Source organism: Fundulus heteroclitus, unplaced genomic scaffold (assembly GCF_011125445.2).
Source record: "Fundulus heteroclitus isolate FHET01 unplaced genomic scaffold, MU-UCD_Fhet_4.1 scaffold_43, whole genome shotgun sequence".
Classification (NCBI taxonomy): domain Eukaryota; kingdom Metazoa; phylum Chordata; class Actinopteri; order Cyprinodontiformes; family Fundulidae; genus Fundulus; species Fundulus heteroclitus.
In genome coordinates, this window is record NW_023396846.1 from 1,031,974 (window position 1) to 1,055,198 (window position 23,225).

At 40.0% G+C, this 23,225-nt stretch overlaps 1 protein-coding gene across 1 annotated transcript in view; it reads right to left on the reverse strand.

Moving 5' to 3' along the window:
• The window catches only part of LOC118560415 (NACHT, LRR and PYD domains-containing protein 3-like), a 123,510-nt gene that overhangs the window by 45,752 nt on the left and 54,533 nt on the right, over window positions 1-23,225 (reverse strand). The window contains exons 6-7 of the mRNA XM_036131401.1: window positions 22,020-22,193; window positions 21,642-21,815 (exon numbers count right to left, since the gene is read on the reverse strand). Coding sequence (XP_035987294.1) covers window positions 21,642-21,815; window positions 22,020-22,193 — 348 coding nt within the window. The remainder of the gene's footprint in view (window positions 1-21,641; window positions 21,816-22,019; window positions 22,194-23,225) is intronic.

Here is a 23,225-nt window from a genome sequence, read left to right on the forward strand (position 1 = left end):
AAGTTCATCAGAAACACTCTGACTTCATCTTTCTTTCCATCAACCCTGAGAAGAAAACACTTTAAAGCTGTGATGATTTCTCATTAAAGAAAATCAGAACCAAATTTTTTTCTTTTCCACTCCCACCAAAAGTCAGAGATTTAAGAGTCAAAGAACTTTAACCTTGTAATGGTAATGGCTTGTTTTTTCATACTATGTTGTTTGTTTTATATTTTTATAAACTCTCTTCGAAAATCTTCTGCACGGTTTATCTTGTTAATATTGCTCATTGTTCTGTTTGTGAACTGAACCTTGATACATTGTATATGAACCCTTCATAAATAAAATCTGCTAACATGTGGAGAACAGCGTGAAGAAAATGTTTACATGTTCCTGTGTAAAACTAAAAGTCCAGAATAGGAAGAAGTTGTGATGTGGAAATGTTCCATGTGGTTCTGTTGTTGGTGTTGGTTCAGCTTCTGGTTTGGTGCCGCAGGAGTTTAGCTAGAAAAGTAAAAACTGGTCTTCAGTCAGTCCAAGTCAGCAGTTTGGAAGTAAAGAAGCTGATTTTAGTCCCAGACTGTCAGCGTCGGCTCTTCTTTCATTCTCAACGTGTTTTCAAGGTTTGGAAAGATGGAGCAGAAATATCATTTCATCATTGCTTTGAGTTTCTGTTGCTGATTTATTCAACTAAAGAACAAAATCTGTCATTTAAAAACATGTCAGAAAGAAGATGGAAATGTTTTACTGTAAATTAGGACTTTTTGAAAGTCAATGTTTATAGAAGAAAATCTGTTTATTGCTTATTAAAACACATGAAGTAGAACTGCAGCAAATATACAAAAGGAAGATTTAACATGTGAATCTAAAAAGTGTTTAGAAAAATAGGAGCCGACAGAAACAGATAATGTCCAGAGATTGAGAAAAACTGGCCAACATTTCAATGAAATCTGACTGATGAATGAAAGTAAAAAACCAAGAGAGAAAGTCAACATGCTGATATTCAGAGTGAAGCTTTGACTGGAAACAGGCAGAAAAACAACAAGTGGATCCTGGAATAATCCCAGCTTCCATCTTTAAAGGACTGGAAGAGGAAGAAGTTTCCAAGGAATCATTTAGAAGGGTTTCACAAAGAAACAGATTGAATCCATGAATGTGAAAACGTGTTTCTGAGTGAAAGAGACAGACATGAACAGACTGAACTATCTGTCCAACAGGGAGAGGCTTTCTCTGACAGGAGGAGACTCTTTAGACTCAATCAGCACAAAAACACTGAGGAACCAGAACTGAACCATGAAAGCACTGAGGAATCAGAACTGGACCAGAACCCAAACCCAAAGCCAGGAAGCAGAGGTTCAGTGAATGTGGTGTTGAAGGTGTGGAGGTGGATCAGTGAGTCAGAGGAGACTCTGTAGAAGGACAGAATACCAGCAGGACAGTCCACATACACTGCTACTCTGTTGGAGACGGAGGAGGAGGAGATAGATGTTTCTCTGTTATTGTGCCAGACAGAGTAACCATCATGATCAGAGCAGCTCAGACTCCAGGAATGATCATTACATCCAAACAAACAGTCACTGTTTCTTTTCCACTTGATTCTTCTGTAACTCACTGATATATAAACGTCTCCTCTCCATTCGACCTCCCAGTAACAGCGACCAGTCAGACCAGTTCTACACAGCAGCTGAGGAAGATCATCATCAAATCTGTCTGGATGATCAGGATATGACTGAAGCTCCTCCATCCATGTCACCTTCCTGTTGTCTTCAGACAGTTTGAGTTTTCTGCTCACTGTGTTTGTGTCGATTGTGAGTTTACAGGAATCTGATGGAGAGAACAAAAACAATCCAGCTGCAGTTATTGATCATTTATTGACACTTTGATGATGACTCCTGAATGAGTGATGGACAGTTTGAAGATGGTTGAATGTGAGCTGCTTTGTTGTCATGAATCAAATGAAAAACACACTTACACTTCCTCAGACCTGGTGTCAACCATCGGACTCCAGCAGGCTCCACCCTGAAAGGAGGAGGGGGGTCAGACCATCAGTCTCTTTCAGCAGCAAACATGGACATTACATGTCTCTCAGACACACATTGTCGTCCACTGAGAAAGGACCAGTCCAACATTTGGACACGTCCACTTGTTGTAAAAATCCAGAGAAAGAAAGAAGAGCTGAGAGCAGACAGACACCTGGGCTCTGATGATGATGATGATGATGATGAAACATTACAACCTGCAGTGGATTTAGTATCGCTGTGGGAAATTCACGTGCTCTGTGCTGCAGCGCTCTGATTGGCTGAGATCAGAAATGGAGCAGGTTTTAAAAGAGAAGGGCCGACCTCTTCATGAACTAAGTGACCCTCTGTGGCTGGCAGACCTGGCATCTTTAGTTGATCTTACGCATCGTCTGAATACAATACAATACTGAAGCTACAAGGCAAAGAACAGCTGCTGCCACACCTGTATGCACACCTGAAAGCCTTCTGGGTAAAGCTCCACCTCTTTGAGACACAACTACGAGGCTTTAATGCTGCACACTTCCCTGCTCTGTCTGAAATCACGTCTGCTTTTCCAAAGGCCGACCTTTCTGCTAAAAAGGAGAAATATGTGTCTGTGATTGCATCTCTGCTGACAGAATTCAACCAGCATCTCCAAGACTTTTCTGTCACTGAAAAACAAATCCAGCTGTTCTCCACCTCCTTCCTGGTGGATACAGAAGAAGTGGAAGAGAGTCTGCAGTTAGAACTGATTGAAATGCAATGTGATGATTCTCTGCAGAGTCAACATCAGCTTCTCTCCCTCCCTGAATTCTTTCAGAGTTTGGATAATGCCAAGTTTCCTCTGATGAGACGCCACGCAGAAACAATGATGAGCCTGTTGGGCTCAACATCCAGATGTGAACAAAGATTTTCTCTGTTAAATCAGAACAAAAGCAGACTGACAAGCAGAATGACTGACAGCATCTCTGTGAAGTCCTTCGTGTCTCAACCAGCAAACTTTCTGCTGACATGTCAGCCATCCTTCAATCAAAGGACAGCATCACTGCTCCCACTGACTGCAATGTTCTTCACATTATAGCTGACTTAGAAATACACACAGTATTCATGTGGCAATATGGCACCTCTATTGTGGCCCTTTGTTTAGTTTTCTGGATTTGGCCCTCACTAAAAAAGTTTGGACACCCCTGGTATGAAGTGTTAATGTTCCCCTTTTATTTAGGAAGATAAAAAGTCCAATAAAATAAATCTACTTTAGGACCTTTAAATGAAATAAAGACAAGTAACAAGTGCTTCTCTGCATAAAACACTAAAATAAAAACACTCAGGGTGTCAATCTAAAATCACAGTTCAATAATATTTGCTTAAATGCTGATTAATTAAAGCTAAAGTCAGCAAACACCAAGCTAACCCTACGTTGCAGGCCTGTTTCCATGCTTGTGAATATGGAGACCAAACTCAGTGGTCGCTTCACTCAAAGAGCAAATAATAAACTAAAAAGGTCCCTTGTGCCAGATGAATAATAATCCTAACAGAAACGCTCTGCTCCGTTTAGTCCTCCTCTCCTGTGGAAAAACAATTAAATAACTTGAACAATTGATATAAATGAATGATGATAAAGGAATTTGTTTAATTTATTTTGTATTCAGAAGTTTTAAGAAAAAATTTAATTGTTTCATGTGTTGTTTATTAATTTATTTTATATTAATTACTCTATTTATATGTATGTATGTATTCATGTATGTATGTATGTATGTATTTATGTATGTATGTATGTATATATATATATATATATATATATATATGTAAGTATATATATATATATATATATATATATATATATATATATATATATATATATATATATATATGTAACAGTAAATATCTATACATATATGGAAGAGTAAATATGTTTCACCTCACTAGACAGATTAAAAAAGAAACAGCGGATCCATCCCTCTGGAAACGTGGATTTGGTCGACAACTAAGAAGACAGTTTCCTGTTAATATTTTTGCATGTGGTGTTTGTTGCTTCTGCTGTTTATAAAAAAGCTTCTGTGTTTGTTATAGCGCATTCTTGGATTTAATGCTGGGAGGATTATTGCTGTCATGTCCCTGGTCTCTGTGTGCATATTGTCACTGCTTTTTCCAAATAGGGGACATATACTGGAAGCCATGGCTCTGTAAGCCACCGTGGCTCTTGATACATCACAAACACTTGCTGTCTTGGTCACAGATGCGCCAGCAAGACGTGCACCAACAATTTGTCCTCTTTTGAACTGTGGTATGTCACCCATAATTTTGTGTGCATTGCAATATTTTGAGCAAAACTGTGCTCTTACCCTGCTAATTGGACCTTCACACTCTGCTCTTACTGGTTCAATGTGCAATTAATGAAGATTGGCCACCAGCCTGGTCCAATTTAGCCATGAAACCTCCCACACTAAAATGAGAGGTGTTTCAGTTTCATTGTCCAACCCCTGTATATAGTGTATTTCACTTACTGAATTGAGTTACTGAAATAATTGTCTATACTTTTATTTATTAAGATTTAATTCTAGTGTTTATGTAAGGCAGAGGTGAACTGGGGTGATGTGCTCTACTTTCTTGGTATTAGTGAGGACGCAGGCAGCAGCGTTCTAGATCAGCTGCAGCTGTCTGATCCACTTTTTAGGCAGACCTGTGAAAACACCGTTGCAGTAATCAATTCTACTAAATATAAACGCATGGATTAGTTTTTCCTGATCCTGCTGAGACATTAGTCCTTTAATCCTGGAAATGTTCCTCAGGTGATAGAAAGCCGACCTTGTCACTGTCTGTAAATGCTTTTGGAGGTTCAGGTCTGAGTCCATCACTACACCCAGATTTCGGGCTTGATCAGTGGTTTCTAGCTGAAGCGACTGAAGCTGTGCTAACTTTTGATCTCTCCTCTATTGGTCCAAATATTATTACTTCAGTTTTGTTTTTATTCAATTGAAGAAAGTTGACACATCCAATCAATAGCCAGATTAATTTATCCAGCATATATCTTAATTTTCCCTAATACAATATTTCATTTCCCTTTGGCTTTAAAAAACAATTTTTTAATTTAAATCAATAGCCAGATTAATTTATCCAGCATATATCTTAAATATACCAAATACAATATTTCATTTCCCTTTGGCTTTAAAAAACAATTTTTTAATTTAAATCATTAGCCAGATTAATTTATCCAGATTAATTTGTCCAGCATATATCTTAAATATACCAAATGGGTATCGTTTATGGAGGACCAAGTCTTCCATATCTAAAAATAAATACAGAAATAAATAAATGCTCAATAAATAAATAAGCATACAATTAATTGCCACCAAATTAATAAATGTAGGTAGAAATTAAATTATACAGTGAGACATAAATGTATATATCTCTTTTAATTAGCTTATTCTTTTATTCGCCTTTGTAATAATTACCTTATTTATTTATTATGCGTTATAATCTTCAACTTTATTTATTAATTACTTATTTTTTTTAAGTATTTATTTTTGTGCATGTTATAATATTTTTGTCTGTTTTATTCTTCCTTTGTATTTTTTTACCCTATATATTTCTGTGATGCTATTTATTTCTGCCTGTCGTTTTTACATTTCTGCATGTCCTTTTTACATTTCTGTATGCATTTCTGCCTCATTATGCAAATGAGGAGGGGGTGTGTCTTAAGGGCTCAACTTCTTCCCATTGGTTGGTTAGCATTTTACTGCATCGGTGAATCTACATGGCTTTCCCCCGCACTAAAGAATTGTTTAGTAATGTCAAACTCATCAGGCAGACGTTCAGTGTCCAACCTCTTAAGGAAAGCTGCTAATAGACTGGAAGAATTAGAACGCTGTACATTTGGGATTTGAATGTTTTTCTGAGGTTTCAGATTCGGTTTTTCCAGATCAGTAACTTATCGGCAGATGATTTCTTCTACAAAACAGACACCTCTCCGCAACCACAGCAAGGCAGACACTGAGCTACAACCGTAGTTTCCTCAAAACGAGTCTCCCATCGCGCTGAGTGAATTACATTGGACCCTATGCAGAGCTCGCTTGATAAGAAAATACTGTAGTTGATTATAAAAGTCCCGTTGACTCCACGGAGTCAACAGGATCTAGCTCATGGTTGATCCGGTTGAGGGGCTCCGATTTCGGCCAGCGTCTCTCAGCTGCTCCCTCTCCTCCCACACGCGGTGGTGCATTTAGGGACCGTCAAAAAACATTTGAATCAAGCGCTCTTGAGAAACAAAAATCAATAAATTCCGTATTTTGTGACCACCTATGACAAAACTAATATAAAATCATGCCACTAAATAACATCTGTAAGGCACCCTTGTTTTTATTCCATTTTAAGCTATTTTCAATTTTTAAGATTTATTCAAAGACAATAGTTGGCTGAAGTAGTAGAACAATTTCACAAAGAATTTGAGTGAGTGGGTCACATGACCTGGAAGCTATTGAAGAAAAGTCCAAATTTTTGTCTTAAAATTTGAAAATAGCTTAAAAATTAATAAAAACAAGTGTGCCTTACAGATTTTTATCTATTGGCATCAATTTTTTATTAGTTTATCTTAGCTGGTCACAAGATAATACATTTATTGATTTTTATTTCTCAAGAGAGCTTGGTTCAAAAGTTTTTTGACGGTCTCTAACTGCACCACCGCGTGTGGGAGGAGGGAGCAGCTGAGAGACGCTGGCCGAAATCAGAGTCCCTCAATCGGATTAACCATGAGCTAGATCCCGTTGACTCCGTGGAGCTTGAATGTCCAATATCCAAATTCAAACCAACTTCACTGCGGTGCTGGATCATGCTTAAAGACGCAGCATGAACCCCAAGTGTTGCAGCTGAGGGGGAAATGTTGGATCGGCTTGATGAAACTCCGCCTCCTTCACAAATTAGACCAACATGGATAGAATAATGGTAATATGTAGTGCTTTTTATTGCCTGGATGTGAATCTGATAATTCATATTGTGCCTTTTATAATCAACTACAGTATTTTCTTATCAAGCGAGCTCTGCATAGGGTCCAATGTAATTCACCCAGCGCGATGGGAGACTCGTTTTGAGGAAACTACGGTTGTAGCTCAGTGTCTGCCTTGCTGTGGTTGCAGAGAGGTGTCTGTTTTGTAGAATAAACCATCCGCCGATGAGTTACTGATCTGGAAAAACCGAATCTGAAACCTCAGAAAAACATTCAGATCCCAAATGTACAGCGTTCTAATTCTTCCAGTCTATTAGCAGCTTTCCTTAAGAGGTTGGACACTGAACGTCTGCCTGATGAGTTTGACATTACTTAAGCTTTAGTGCGGGGAAAAGCCATGTAAATTTGACCGATGCAGTAAAATGCTAACCAACCAATGGGAAGAAGTTGAGCCCTTAAGACACACCCCCTCCTCATTTGCATAATGAGGCAGAAATGCATACAGAAATGTAAAAAGGACAGGCAGAAATGTAAAAGCGACAGGCAGAAATAAATAACATCACAAAAATATATAGGGTAAAAAAATACAAAGGAAGAATAAAACAGACAAAAATATTATAACATGCACAAAAATAAATACTTAAAAAAAATAAGTAATTAATAAATAAAGTTGAAGATTATAACGCACAATAAATAAATAAGGTAATTATTACAAAGGCGAATAAAAGAATAAGCTAATTAAAAGAGATATATACATTTATGTCTCACTGTATAATTTAATTTCTACCTACATTTATTAATTTGGTGGCAATTAATTGTATGCTTATTTATTTATTGAGCATTTATTTATTTCTGTATTTATTTTTAGATATGGAAGACTTGGTCCTCCATAATCGTTAGTGTGTTTGAATCAGCAGGTTAGGGTAGCAGGTCGACCTCCCCAAGATGGCGGCCGTATTCAAATTCATCACAATCTCTTTAATCTTACATATGAAAAGTTATCCCTCGAGCCCTGACGTCAATAGTCCGTCGATTTAAACAAAAATACGCCGCACAGTGCCGGGGTATTGTTAGTGTGTTCAGCTTGAATCAGCAGGTTAGGGTAGCAGGTCGACCGCCCCAAGATGGCGGCCGTAATTCGAGGTGCGCTCTTTGAGTTCCGGGTCAGAGGTGAACTCCACCATCTCGCGGCTTGCTGTGCTGTGCTACCGTTTTTCCTAAATTACTGAAGGATATTGTTGAATGAAGTCCAATTTACCCAGACGAAGGGTGTTCCATTGGATGTTTTCCTTGCAACTACGTGACGGTGAGTCGTTTATTTAATGTCGGTTTATATTATGGTAGAAATGCGGTGGCTAGGCTACACGGCACTGAGAAGAGCTGCGTGAAGCTGACACCCCACCCACAGAAAAAACTCTGTTAAATAGACGGAATGGTTAGTGCTTCGTTTGTGCAGGTTTGTGCCGTTAAAATTAGCGTTTGTGCTGCTTTGGTTTCGGAGATATTATGAATTTTAATTTCAACCGATGACGTCATCCCAGCCCGCCGCTTTAAGATAAAGTGCTACGGTAAATCATATGTTATTGCCGTCACTGGAAAAAACGTAAGTCTTTTTAATATATTTCTACTGATAAATCAGTAACATTACTATGAAGTTGTGTCATCTACCGAGCCTCCCCCCCCTACAGCATTCTTATAAAATGATTTATATATTCCTGCTTATTGGCAAAGATCTCTTGGGACACATGTTTTTGTTTGTTTTTTTAGTTTCCTGACTGAGGGGAGAGGCTGGAACAGTCTCTGTGCAGGATGGCTGGCGTCCTTAATGATGTTCCTCATTTGTGTAAAAAGATGTGGTCAGATCTATCTCAACACTTTTCTCAAGAAAGCAGTTATTTTATATTTTTTTTTATCATTCAAGTTGTTTTAGCTGCTATTGTAAAATGTGTGTTATATTGTTTTTTACTTTATTCCTGAGTAAATATTGCGATTTATTTTGTCTCATTTAAAGAACTTTACTTTAGATAGCAATGTCAAATGAGCCACCAAAAAAGGCATTTCATTTATTTGAATGTTCAACTGTTTTCATAAAGTCTATTTTTCCTAATCAGAAGGGTTTATTCTTCTTCGAGAGTATAATGTTTATAACATTTTCAAACAATAACTTGGTTATAGTTGATCTTAGTAGTCATAGTTCATTACTCCTCTGAATTAATTAGAATAGCAAACCTTTATTGCTCTACAATAGGGAGATTTGGGGGTGTCTGCACCTAACAAAAGGGCAATTAAAGTATACAGGCTTATATAACGCAGAAAACATACCCAAACTAAAATCAATAACAGAAAAACTGCAAAAAATAAATCACACTGGTCAGCCTATAAAGTATAACAACACTGTAAGGAACAATCTCCTAAAACGTTCCTTTGTCCACCTAAGCTAAACCTTTAATTAGGCTGAAGGACCATTCCACTTTTTATTGGCTTTATGCATGAAGTGGGAAATATTGTTAAACTATGAATATATTGACTGTGTTATCAGCTGAAAGTATAAAGTATATAGATTGAATTAGAAATGCCTGAAAATATAGACCAATTTGGTTTGTTGTGTATTGAGCTCAGCACAAAATATCAAAAACTTAACGCTCCCCAAAAACTATTGGGCTGCAAATCTTAATGAAAACTTTATTTTATTTTATTCCAAGGCTGTTGTTGCACAAACAAAGCACTGAAAAAGTAGCCCACTGTGGTTTGCTTTGGATCCAGCTCAGCACCAGCAAAGAAAGAAAAACGTAGCACTTTATTTTGAAGCGGCAGTCTGGGATGACGTCATTGGCTGAAATTAAAATTCATAATATCTCCGAAACCATAGTAGCACAAACGTTAATTTTAACGGCACAAAGATGCACAAACACAGCACTAAAGAAGTTGACCACTCTGGTTTGCTTTGGATCCAGCTCAGCACCAGCAAAGAAAGAAAAACGTAGCACTTTATTTTGAAGCGGCAGTCTGGGATGACGTCATTGGCTGAAATTAAAATTCATAATATCTCCGAAACCATAGTAGCACAAACGTTAATTTTAACGGCACAAAGATGCACAAACACAGCACTAAAGAAGTTGACCACTCTGGTTTGCTTTGGATCCAGCTCAGCACCAGCAAAGAAAGAAAAACGTAGCACTTTATTTTGCAGCGGCGACCTGTGGTGACGTCACCGGCCGGAATTAAAACTTATATTATCTACGAAACCAAAGCAGCATAAACGCTAATTTTAACGGCACAAACCTGCACAAACGAAGCACTAAAGAAGTTGACCAGCTTGGTTGGATTCAAAGCAAAATGCGGGGATGGTGAACTCTAGATGAACTTAACAAATATTCTTTAATATCTTCAAAACCAAAACAGCACAAACGCTAATTTTAACAGCACAAACGTGCACAATCCAAGCACTAACCATTCCGTCTATTTAACTGAGTTTTTTCTGTGAGTGGGGTGTCAGCATCTGACACATGGCCTTTGGTGAGCTTTGGTGACATTAAGTATTGGCACCCTTTTTGAGGAACTTCCCAGTACAGGATTTGGACCAAACTAACAGAGTACAATCACCCGGTGATACTGGACACAACCATGTTAGCGGCTAACGCTTAGCATGTTGCTAACCGGAAGTAGCTCTAGGAAGGTCTCACCAACTTCTGCTTCACATAGTTTGTACTTCCTTTAGTAGTTTGTAATGCCTTTAACATTTTTATTCACATATTTCATTTTTTCATGCTACATTAAAGTATTTAATCATGTTTTAATAACACCAATTTTCCATGCTGCTTGGATGCAGACCTTCTCCTGTCGGCTGTTTTTTTTTTGTGAGGCTTAGTTGCTAAAGGAGGCCGATCTGACACATGGTCTATGGTGAGCTTTGGTGACATTAAGTATTGGCACCCTTTTTGAGGAACTTCCCAGTACAGGATTTGGACCAAACTAACAGAGTACAATCACCCGGTGATACTGGACACAACCATGTTAGCGGCTAACGCTTAGCATGTTGCTAACCGTAAATAGCTCTAGGAAGGTCTCACCAACTTCTGCTTCACAGAGTTTGTACTTCCTTTAGTAGTTTGTAATGCCTTTAACATTTTTATTCACATATTTCATTTTTTCATGCTACACTGAAGTATTTAATCATGTTTTAATAACACCAATTTTCCATGCTGCTTGGATGCAGACCTTCTCCTGTCGGCTGGTTTTGACGAAGACAAATCCTTTTCACACTCAGAAGATTTGATTTAAAATCCCCAAGTGATAAAAGCCTACGACCAAGGAACTCGGAAGCTTTGCCTTTGACGGTTACGCGCACCACCAGGCGGGCGCCTTCTTCAACTTCTTCAGAAGTTGAACGTTTCTAGTTAGTATAAATTATGCTGATACCAGGCGTTACCAAAAAAAGTGTTTTTTTCTACCGTCACTTAGGAACCAGAGAGACGCAGAGCTTGAAAAGCTGCGCCTTTACTCATCAACTCTGGGGTTTCCATGCATAAAAAGTGCTACATTTCCTGTAGGATTCCCCAATAAAGACTATTAGTGGACTAAAAGTGAAGCAGAAAGTCATTATTCCGTCCGCTCTGACCACAAACAAAACGCTCAGAGAACAACTTCAAACTCAGCCTTCAGCTTGGTAATTACGCACCAGAGCGCCCTGAGGAGAGAAATAGAGGAGATTTGTCTGGTCAGAGCAGAGACTGAGATGAGAAACCTGTCGCTGTGAAAGGTGATGATGGTTATAAACTGTAACAGGCTAGAAGTTCATGGAGCTGAAAAGAGGGAAACATCAGCAGCTGGATCAGCATAAAGACGCAGCGTGAACCCCTGAGTGCTTTAAGTGTTCCTGCTGAGGGGAAAATGTCAGACCATACAGGCTTGATGAAACTCAGCCTGATTCACCAATGAGGTTAAAGATCTACACTGATAAACAAACCATAGATTAATGTGTAACAGTGTAATAATATGATCAATAAAATAAAACTATTTCATTTTATTCAGTATTATTTAACAGTTGTGGGTACTTTCTGTTTTAACCCGCCCCCAGACCCATGACTTATGGCCGCAGAACTGGATCTCTCTGCTTCTCTGGTGCGCTCTCACCCAAACTTATGATGCATTCAAGGACTGCCTCAGTGTAGGAAAATACACTTCTCACATGTACCATTATTAAAATGAACTACAACTTTGCAAATAGATGTTTGAACACGTTGTAAGCATTTTAGAGATGAACACTTTTAATAAAGCAAGAATAAATGAATTAACCATGTTTAAACTATTTCTTGTTTATTAGTGTTTACTTCGTAGACATTTTACTACATCTCTTATTTAACTAGGCCAGGGGTTTTCTAATTCATTGAATGTGAGCCTCCCCTTGGAATAGGTAAAGATAACTAGCAAATTCATAAACGATTGTTTTCAACAGCAGACAGACTGAAATAAACAGACACTAATGACAAACTGAACTCAGGTCAACAGGAGACGTCAACTGAAATAATAATAAAAAAGATAACCTGAATTTAACAGACGACAACATATTCCATATTGTGATTTACTTTTTAGGCCAATTATACACAATTTAAACCTGTTGCTATTTTAACAATCATGTTCCCAAGCATTCTCAATGTGAACAATGATGACGTGCCTTTGATGTGCAAAGCTGTTCTATGTTGGGTTGTAGAGAAGAAAGAAACAGCAGCAAGTCATCCTGCACTTGTAGCCTTGACCGGTATTCGTCTTTGATCAGGGTGAAAGCAGAAAACCCACATTCACACAGGTAAGTGGAGGTGAAGGGCATCAGGACTCATGGCTTTGGTGGACACATGGGGAAATTCGCTCTCGACACTCAAACAGAATTGCGTAATCGTCATTTCCACCAGTCTCTGTTTTAAGTCCACATTTGAGCTGAGCTCAACAAGAGCCTCCTCCTCTTCTTAGACTTAGACTTAGACTTTCTTTATTGTCATTTTGTATGCACAGAGTGCATACAGAACGAAATTTCGTTTTTCATTCAGCTCAGAAGGATTGCAGTAACTCTACAGGATACCTTGCAGTGAATTTACAGTACAGGATAAGAAAAATGCAGTGGTAAATCACAGTCAGTTACAGGATAACTTTCAATTTAACTTTCGGATAAAGTGCAGCAGTGAGCAGTAGGCAGATTGAAGTGTAAGAACAATGTAAGCAATGTAAACAAATATGCATTAAGGTGCAGCAGTGATTTAACGGTAGACAGTTGCATTGTAAACAGTTTTGCGGTACGTTTCCGGATAAAGCGCAGCAGCGATATTGAAGGATACAATACAAATGTGCAAATCAGCGAGTCGAGTGTGGTACACAGTCCGTTTTTATACTTCAGCAGTTCAACAGTCTGATGGCAGCAGGGAAAAAGCTTTTGCAGAACCTAGTGGACCTGCAACGGATGCTGCGGAACCTCTTCCCAGAGGGCAGCAGGGAGAACAGTCCATGGTGGGGGTGTGAGGGGTCCCTGATGATGTTACGGGCTCGGGACACAGAGCGCTGAGATGAAATGTCTTTTATGGAGGGAAGAGGAGCCCCGATGATCCATTCTGCTGTCCTCACCACTCTCCTCACGTTCTTCCAGTCGGAGGCACTGCAGCCTCCACACCACACAGAGAGACAGCTGGTCAGAATACTCTCTATGGTGCTTTTGTAGAAGGTTGTGAGGATGGGCGGGGGCAGGCGGGCTCTCCTCATCCTCCGCAGAAAGTACAGTCGCTTCTGTGCCCTCTTCACCAGTGACATGGTGTTCACAGTCCAGCTTAGATTGTCCGTGATGTGCACCCCCAGGAACTTGGTGCTGCTGACCACCTCCACAGCTGAGTTGTTGATGAGCAGTGGAGCGTGGTGAGGCCGGTTCTTCCTGAAGTCGACGATGATCTCCTTCGTCTTCTCCATGTTCAGGATCAGGCTGTTGTCTCCGCACCAGCCCACCAGCTGCTCCACCTCCTCTCTGTAGTCCTGGTCGTTGTCGTCTCTGATCAGGCCCACCACCGTTGTGTCGTCCGCAAACTTCACGATGTGATTGGTGGTGAACCTGGGGACGCAGTCGTGTGTCATCAGAGTGAACAGCAGGGGGCTCAGGACGCAGCCCTGAGGGGAGCCCGTGCTGAGGGTGATGACATCAGAGGTGTTCTGTCCGACCCGGACCGACTGAGGTCTGTTGGTTAGGAAGTCCAGCAGCCAGTTGCGAAGGGGTGTGCTGAAGCCCAGATGCTCCAGTTTTCCCACCAGATGCTGTGGGATGATGGTGTTGAACGCTGAACTGAAGTCCAGGAACAGCATCCGCACGTGCGTGTTCTTCTCCTCCAGGTGTACCAGGCTCAGGTGAAGAGCAGAGGAGATGGCGTCCTCAGTGGAGCGGTTCCGTCGGTAGGCAAACTGGAACGGGTCGAGTGTTGGGGGGAGACTGGAGACGATGTGTTCCTTTACCAGCCTTTCAAAGCACTTCATCATGATGGGAGTCCAACAGGCTGGTAGTCGTTGAAACAGGTGACTTGAGGTTTCTTTGGCACCGGAATGATGGAGGCAGACTTGAAGCATGCTGGCACTGTGGCTTGGTCCAGCGAGGTGTTAAAAATGTCTGTGAGGACACCAGCCAGCTGACCTGCACACTCCTTGAGCACCCGCCCAGGTATGTTGTCGGGGCCTGGGGCCTTTCGCGGGTTGACTCTCCTCAGAGTCTTCCACACGTCGGCAGTGTCAAGGCAGAGGACCTCCTCTTCCTGATGGGAAACAGCTTTCACTGCTGGAGTGCTGTTTAGTGCCTCAAACCTCCCAAAGAAGTTATTTAGTCCATTGAGGAAGTCAGCATCAACTTCACCCACCGGGGGGGAGGGCGTGTTCTTCGATGCTCAGTTCATTGTGGACTGTGGGTGGGAAAGAGAAGGGGTTTCTGACCCACTGGTTTCCCAGTGGCTCCTCTCCAAAATACTCTCAGAACTGATCATGCAGCCCGTTCAGATGCTGATGACCAGTTTCTCAGAGTTGAGCAGCAGCGCTGTCTTATATTTCTTCCTCCCCTTTGACTCTTTGGCGCCCCCCAGGGGAGGCGCGCCTCACCTATTGAAAACCACTGATCTAGGCTACATGGTCCTGATCCAAGCTGGATGAGTTCTGAATGGATGGATCTGAGGCTTCAAAGCAGCTTTTAAAGCCAACATATCACCAGAACCCAGTTCTGCATTGTTGGGTCTCACCTCAGACGGTCAGAGGGACCAACAAAGTTCTACCTCTTCAATCTGCTGCTCACTGCAGCCTTAAAATGCAGATCAACTGATTGGTTATAGGCAGAACCTCCATCCTACAACTGGTGGTGCTGAAAGTTTGGGCCTGGTACCAAATGGAGAGAAGAACCAACCTGACCAGACTTTAAATGAATGTGTTCTATAGGCGTTGGGAACCTGCAGTAATGTTACTAATGCAATAAAACTAAAGGTAGTAATTAGTAATTGGATCAATGTTAGATGGAGGATCTGAAACTTTGTGACAACACAGCTCTGAACCAAGACCGGTTGATGATCTGGTCGTTATTCTTTTTCTCTTTTTGTTGTTTAGAAAATTAAAAAACTCAATAAAATTTAATTTAAAATGGGTTTCATCATGTGAATCTAACTGGTGAACTTCCCTTTCACAAATATATTCAGTTCCTATTCAGCACCATTAAAGACCCTCGGCCCTTTAATTTTCCTTGTGAGCCGTTCTTAGTGAGGAGAATATTACAGAAAACTGGGTGATGATCTCTGCCTGCAGACGAGTCGTCTAATAAATCCCATTTCACAACCAGCTGAAATATTCCTGGACATTAGTGTTAAATCAAGGACTGATCCATTTCCTGGATGAACATCTGTTCTGGACCATCTTCCAACATTCAACAGGATTAATTATTAGCCTCTAAATGTTCTTCTACCATTTCTCCATTTCCATCTGTTCTGTTTCCTCCCCTTAATATTCCATGTGTATTAAAGTCACCACATATTACTGATTACCTCCACCATTAATCTGCATTAACCTATTCAGATCTAACTTTTTACAAGGATTATAATAGTTAACTGTCATGATTTGTCTTTGGATGAACTCGGACACAGCACGCACGCACAGAGCTTGTTCTTGAAGTGAGTTTTATTGTACAGAGTGAAGGGTTAATGACAAGAAGAACCAGAGTCTTTATGGACGGAGATGAAGGGTGCGGAAGCTGGCTGAAAGGAGGAGCGCGGGGAGACTGACTGGGAGGAGACTCTGGAGCGGAGGACGTGAGACCGTGAAACAGCTGCAGAACCGGAGAGCGTGGAACTGTTGCAGGACTTGAGAGCGTGGAGCTGAGTTGCAGGACTTGGAAGCGTGGAGCTGGATTGCAGAACTGGAGAGCGTGGAACTGAGTTGCAGAACTGGCGAGCGTGGAACTGAGTTGCAGACCTGGAGAGCGTGGAACAGAGTTGCAGAACTGGAGAGCGTGGAACTGAGTTGCAGCACTGGAGAGTGTGGAACTGAGTTGCAGAACTGGAAAGCGTGGAATTGAGTTACAGAACTGGAGAGCGTGGAACTGAGTTGCAGAACTGGAGGGCGTGGAATTGAGTTGCAGAACTGGAGAGCGTGGAACTGAGTTGCAGAACTGGAGAGCGTGGAATTGAGTTGCAGAACTGGAGAGCGTGGAATTGAGTTGCAGAACTGGAGACTGACTGAGACTGAGCTGGAGTGAACACTACGGGCCGGCGACGAGAGCAGAAAGAGGTACGTTTAAATAAGGGTGGAACCAGGTGGAAGCAGTTGGGGGTTAATTGCAGCCTGCCAGGTGAAACCGATCAGGCTGCGTAGGAACGAGAGAGAGGGAGAGAGGCTCAGCATGCAGCCTACAGGCTGCATCCTGACAGTTAACTATAATTAAATAACCTCATTTATTATTCTCTCTATTACTACATATTCTAGATCAGTTCCTCTACTTCTCTACATGTTAGATGATCTTTTCTAAATGTTGAACATCCTCCTCCTGTTTTTTCCTTCCTGTCACTGAAACATCTTCACTTATTCAGAAAACTAGTTACAGATTTATTTTGTCTTTTACACATTTTAACCATCTGTGCTTCTTTAAACACATTTACCACGTTTTCACCTCTCATCACAACAACCTCCTGCCATCTTGGAGGAAAAGCCACCATGAATGATGTAACATTTTCTCCATAATCACACATGAACTCTGAGCTGCTGCTTTCAGCTCCGTACCTGGATCATCTAGTCTGGAGTCAAAGGGAAAGAAGGGAACCAAATCTCAGCAGCTCCAGATTTAGCTCCACAAATGTGATAAAATAAAAACTGAATAAAGTTACGACCAAAACGATTCTTAACTCTGGCTGATCTAGATTTAAAAGGAATTTAATTCAACCAAGAAGTAGGAAAGAAATGAGGCAGGTAGGTTTCAAGATATAACGATGTAAGGAGTTAAGGATCTATTTTATTTACATTTTATCAGAATGGCATGTTGAAAATTATTTGTGGACTTTTTAATAATGAATGTTAAAATTTTACTGATTGTAAAGCACTGGAACACATTTAATTAGTGATGAGCAGTTTTTTTTACATCTTTCTAATGTTATTCTGACATTTGTCTTTGGAGCTCAGAGTCCTGCAGGCTGGAAGTCCTCTTACCATCTCCATCATTTCCACCTCAGTGTCTGTTCTAACATCAGGTTTCTTAGTTCATTTTTACATTCCCAGAATCTGGATCCTCTGCTCCACTTGTAATGATGATTTCTAAAATTAATGTCCAGCTCACTATGGTGGTGATCTCAGGGTGGGCTCTGGTTAAATGCCTGGATGACCCCAGATCCAATGACCAGGCCAAGTGATGCTTTCTGCTTTCTTTAATAAGCAGATTCAGGTCTCTGTATGTGTGTGGTTCTACAAACTATAATAAACTAATGAAAACACAAATTATAAGCTGATGTCATCACAACCTCATATCAGTAGATCACACAAATCATTACAGCCACATGCCTTGAAGTAACAAATGCATGAACCAGTTTTTCAGCATCACCCCTGGACAGAATATTTCTAATTTTGGCGATATTCCTGAGGTGAATAAATGATACTCTGGAAACCTGTTTAATTTGGGATTTGAATGACATGTCTTGGTCGAAAACAACACCAAGATTTTTAACTTTATGACCAGAGGCCAAGTTAATGCCATCCAGATTAAGTGATTGATTAAGAAGTTTATTTTTTGAGGACTCTGGTCCAAAGATTACAACTTCTATCCTGTCAGAATTTAAGTGCAGGAAATTTAAAGTCATCCAGCTTTTGATGTCATCAAGACATGACTGCAGTCGAAGTAACTGATTGGATTCATCAGGATTTATGGATAAATATAGCTGAGTGTCATCAGCATAACAGTGGAAATTAATCCCATGCTGTCTGATAATTTTGCCAATCGGAAGCATATATATAGTAAAGAGAATTGATCCAAGGACTGAACCCTGTGGTACTCCACAAGTGACCCTAGAGTTTGAAGATTTATTATTAACATGAACAAACTGGAATCTGTCGGATAGATAAGATTTAAACCAGCCTAATGCTTTTCCTTTAATCCCTACAGTATGCTCAAGTCTTTGTAGGAGAATATTGTGATCAACTGTATCAAATGCAGCACTGAGATCTAACAGGACAAGTATAGATAAGATAGATATACAAGTCCATTATCTGAGGCCATGAGAATGTCATTAGTGACCTTCACCAGAGCTGTTTCAGTGTTATGATGAGCTCTGAAGCCTGACTGAAACGCCTCAAGTAGGTCATTACTTTGTAAATGTTTACATAGTTGATTAGCAGCTACTTTCTCAAGAATTTTAGATAAGAAAAGAAGATTGGATATAGGTCTGTAATTTACTAACTCATCCTGATCAAGAGAAGGTTTCTTAAGTAAAGGTTTAATAACAGCTGCTTTAAAAGCCTGTGGTACATATCCATTTACTAAGGCTAGATTAATCATGACTAAAATAAAGCCACTGATCAAAGGGAATACCTCCTTAAACAACTTGGTTGGGATTGGGTCTAACATACAGGTAGAAGGTTTAGATGAAGCTAAAATTTTAGACCTTATATTCAATAGACCACATTTAATTGTTTTATTTTTTGGTTCAAGTTGAGTCATATTGAAGTTTATTAGATTTTTATGATTTGCTCCTTTTAAATCCGTCTTTGATCTATTCAGTTTTGGCCATGGGAAAGACACCGTCTCAATAGGGTAATGGGTGGGTAACAGTACAGAAGCTGCAGAGAGGTGTGTTAAACTACGGCTCTGCTTCCTGGTCTGGACCCTGGGTTGTCAGCATTTAGGAGACATTAAGGGACAGAAACATTCAGACGTTTCTCGCCTTTGAATTAAATAACATACAAAGACAAAGATGCATCTTTTCTCTTGATTAAAAATTTGTGGTGTGCTTACTTAATTGAAAATTATTAATATTCACTAAAAGAGCATCATGCTGAGCCTGCCAGGATTTGCACCATCATCTTGAATCTTCCCACTGTGGAAGATTCAAGCTGCATTAAACTATTCCTAATTAACCTTTAGACTTATTTAAATAAACTGCAATTATTCTAACTGCAAGTGATAAGAGGAGTAGGAGAGGGATAGATAGGATTTAATTGAAGAGGTTTGATTTATGATATGTAAAATCAGTTCAAACTTTGCCAAAAAGTTCCTCTATATCGTTGTTCCTCCATACCTGAGAGCTTCCAGTCTCCAGCGTGGATTCTTCAGTCCAGCCGACAGCAGCTTCACTCCTGAGTCTCCTGGATGATTGTAGCTCAGGTCTAACTCTTTCAGGTGGGAGGGGTTGGAGCTCAGAGCTGATTTCAGAGAAACACAGCCTTCCTCTGAGACCAGACAGCCTGACAAGCTGCAGACACACAATTTAACACAAGATGTTGTTTTAATAAGCAAAAAACAGAACAGAAAACAGATTCTGTAGGTAATAAAAAGTAACATCTGACACATTTAAACGGATGAATCCTGACTAGAGCTTCACTGGGTTGGAAACTGCAAACTGACACAAACTCTGCAGAAGGTTCTAGCTTTAAGGGAAATTCAAACTGGACCTATAATACCAAAGATAAACTGGTTGTCCCAGTAGAACCATTGTTCTGGTGTCTAGATCGCTTGAATATCATTGATGGAGTCAATAATTGAAGCTGATATAAAGAATAAAGCAGTGGTTTGGATCAGTGGCATTACCAGCGTATGGTGAGCACATATTTGACACTTGCAGAATCAGCAGAATGTCTTTAGGAAATCTCCCATCTGAGGTCAGATCCAGTCTTTCAGTGTGCTCCCTTTCTTCTACTCTTTATTCAACTTTTCCCCATATTTTCCCCACTTACTGCATCCCATTCTCTTGCTGTCTCATCACTAGTTTCCCTGTCACTCTGGGCTCTGGCCTGCGTGTGTTTGGGATGTGCTGAATCAACTCTGGAGGACGTGATGACAAGGAAATTGGGACATGGAAAGGACAACATATCTACCATTCACTCATGTTCTGCTTTATTGTGGGAAACTGAGAGATAATTAAATTATTTCTCTCAGAAAGAAATTCAAGCACAAACAAACAACTTCACCTTCAAAAACACTGGGTCCGGGTTGTGGGAGTAGTTGAGCAGTCGTAGTGTTGCCTGTGCACAAATAATCTTTTCTGTCTTCTTTTTCTTTTGACTCATTGCCAGGTTATGGTGGAGCAGGTAGTGACTATATGGAATACAATAAAAACTAATCTGATTGTTTTAAACTAAATATTTAATCCAGATGTCTGTTGTGGTTTAATCCATCTTTTTAACAAATATCTAAATGTCTTTCTTAATGAGATCCGGGGCTGTTTAGAAAACATCCAGGGCTTCAGACCATTTTGGTAGAGCAACACCTTTTTCTTTTCTCTCACTTCTTCAGCTTCCAGCTCTGCTTTGATAGCTCTGCTTCATCTTTCTCTGTTTTCATCTCTCCTGCTGCTCAATCAGCGCACTGCATTCTGGGATCTTTATGTGCTCAGACAGAATAGTCCATTTTAGTAAATGGAAAGAAGAAGAAGTTGATGATGCATTATATTACATTTTTCTGTTACCTTTGTGATTGTAAATCTTAATTATTTTATTTAAACATACATAAATAATTAATGGGTACTGTTAAATGGCTGGGTAACCAGTGGGTCCCCTTACTGGTGGGGGCCCAGGTGGTTGTTTTCAGCTTCTCTGCATTGAGGTAACGTATAGTTGTCTGTAGATGAATATATCAGAATCAGAATGTTTATTATTGTGATTGTACATCATGTTCCACACATGTACAACGAGAATAAAGCCAGCTCCAGCCAGTGCACTCATATCAAAATGCCAGATAATTAAAAATATATACAGTACAATATACAGTAGTGTTATGTACATTAGAGATATAATATATGTTGCTGTATAGATTGTTAAATATGTGTGTAAATATTTCAGGACAGAAACTGTAAATATTGTACAGTGTAAAAATTGCAGTTTTTTGAATGATGAATAATGTCAATAAACTTATATTTACATAAACTTTTTAGCAGACAAAAGTTAACAAATCTATCAGTGAACTAATATTTCCATCATGTTTTTAACAGGTAATGGACAGAAATCTGGTTTCAACAGGATGGAGAACTTTGTACCTGAGAGTTTCCAGTCTGCAGTTTGGACTCTCCAGTCCAGCAGAGAGAAGCTTCACTCCTGAATCCTGCAGGTTGTTGTTACTCAGGTCCAGTTCTCTGAGACTGGAGGACTGGGAGCTGAGAACTGAGGACAGAGCTTCACAGCTTCTCTCTGAGAGGTTACAGCCACTCAGTCTGAGGAGACAGGGAGAAAAATCTGCTATTAAACAATTCATCAGAAATATTGTTGATTTCTTTACAGTCACCAATGTTCTCCTTGGAAAGATTGATGGATCTGTCTGATTCTATACGTCTTTATGTTGCCTTTTGTTGTGAACTGGTTCATTATAAATAAACTGAAGCAACATGAATCAATATTTAGGATGGAGAACTTTGTACCTGAGAGTTTCCAGTCTGCAGTTTGGACTCTCCAGTCCAGCAGAGAGAAGCTTCACTCCTGAATCCTGCAGGTTGTTGTTACTCAGGTCCAGTTCTCTGAGACTGGAGGACTGGGAGCTGAGAACTGAGGACAGAGCTTCACAGCTTCTCTCTGAGAGGTTACAGCCACTCAGTCTGAGGAGACAGGGAGAAACATCTGCTATTAAACAATTCATCAGAAATATTGTTGATTTCTTTACAGTCACCAATGTTCTCCTTGGAAAGATTGATGGATCTGTCTGATTTTACACGTCTTTATGTTGCTTTTTGTTGTGAACTGGTTCATTATAAATAAACTGAAGCAACATGAATCAATATTTAGGATGGAGAACTTTGTACCTGAGAGTTTCCAGTCTGCAGTTTGGACTCTCCAATCCAGGAGAGAGAAGCTTCACTCCTGAATCCTGCAGGTTGTTGTTACTCAGGTCCAGTTCTCTGAGACTGGAGGACTGGGAGCTGAAAACTGAGGACAGAGCTTCACAGCTTCTCTCTGAGAGGTTACAGCCACTCAGTCTGAGGAGACAGGGAGAAAAAGCTGATATTAAACAATTCATCAGAAATATTGTTTATTTAGTATAGAATATTTAAATTTTAAATGGATTCTGAGTAATCATCAGATTACTTTTAGGGACCAGAATTTTGCTGCTGCTGCCCCAAACAATCAAGAACTCAGACTCATTACAGAACTACAAATCCAACATATTTATACTTTCTTTTCTGTAATATAATTTTCATATATTTCTGTGTTTTTAAAAACTGTTTTGTAAAGCGACTTTGTGTGTCCAAAAAGAACGATATAAGTTTGATGCATTATTATTATTATTATTATTAATGTTGTGCCGATGCCATTTTTTCGCCCCGATACCCGATACCTGGCCACTTTTCAGTATTGGAATGAAAACATCCTAGTGCCATAAACCCCATTTCCACTACCCTTGTTAAACCGATTCATGCTGAGCTCGGTCCGAGCTTGGATCAGTTAACCAGGTCAAGCTTGGTTCTGACGACCGTTTACACATCACGCTATCTCGGTTCCTTGGTTTCCTCACCTCCTAGTGGCGATCTGTGGTACTACTGCTCTCTCGGTTTGAAGGAGGGAATCAAGCAAATAGAAATGGCGGCGCCCGTAACATTCAGGCAGTTATGCTTGGTGAAACGTTGTTAGCG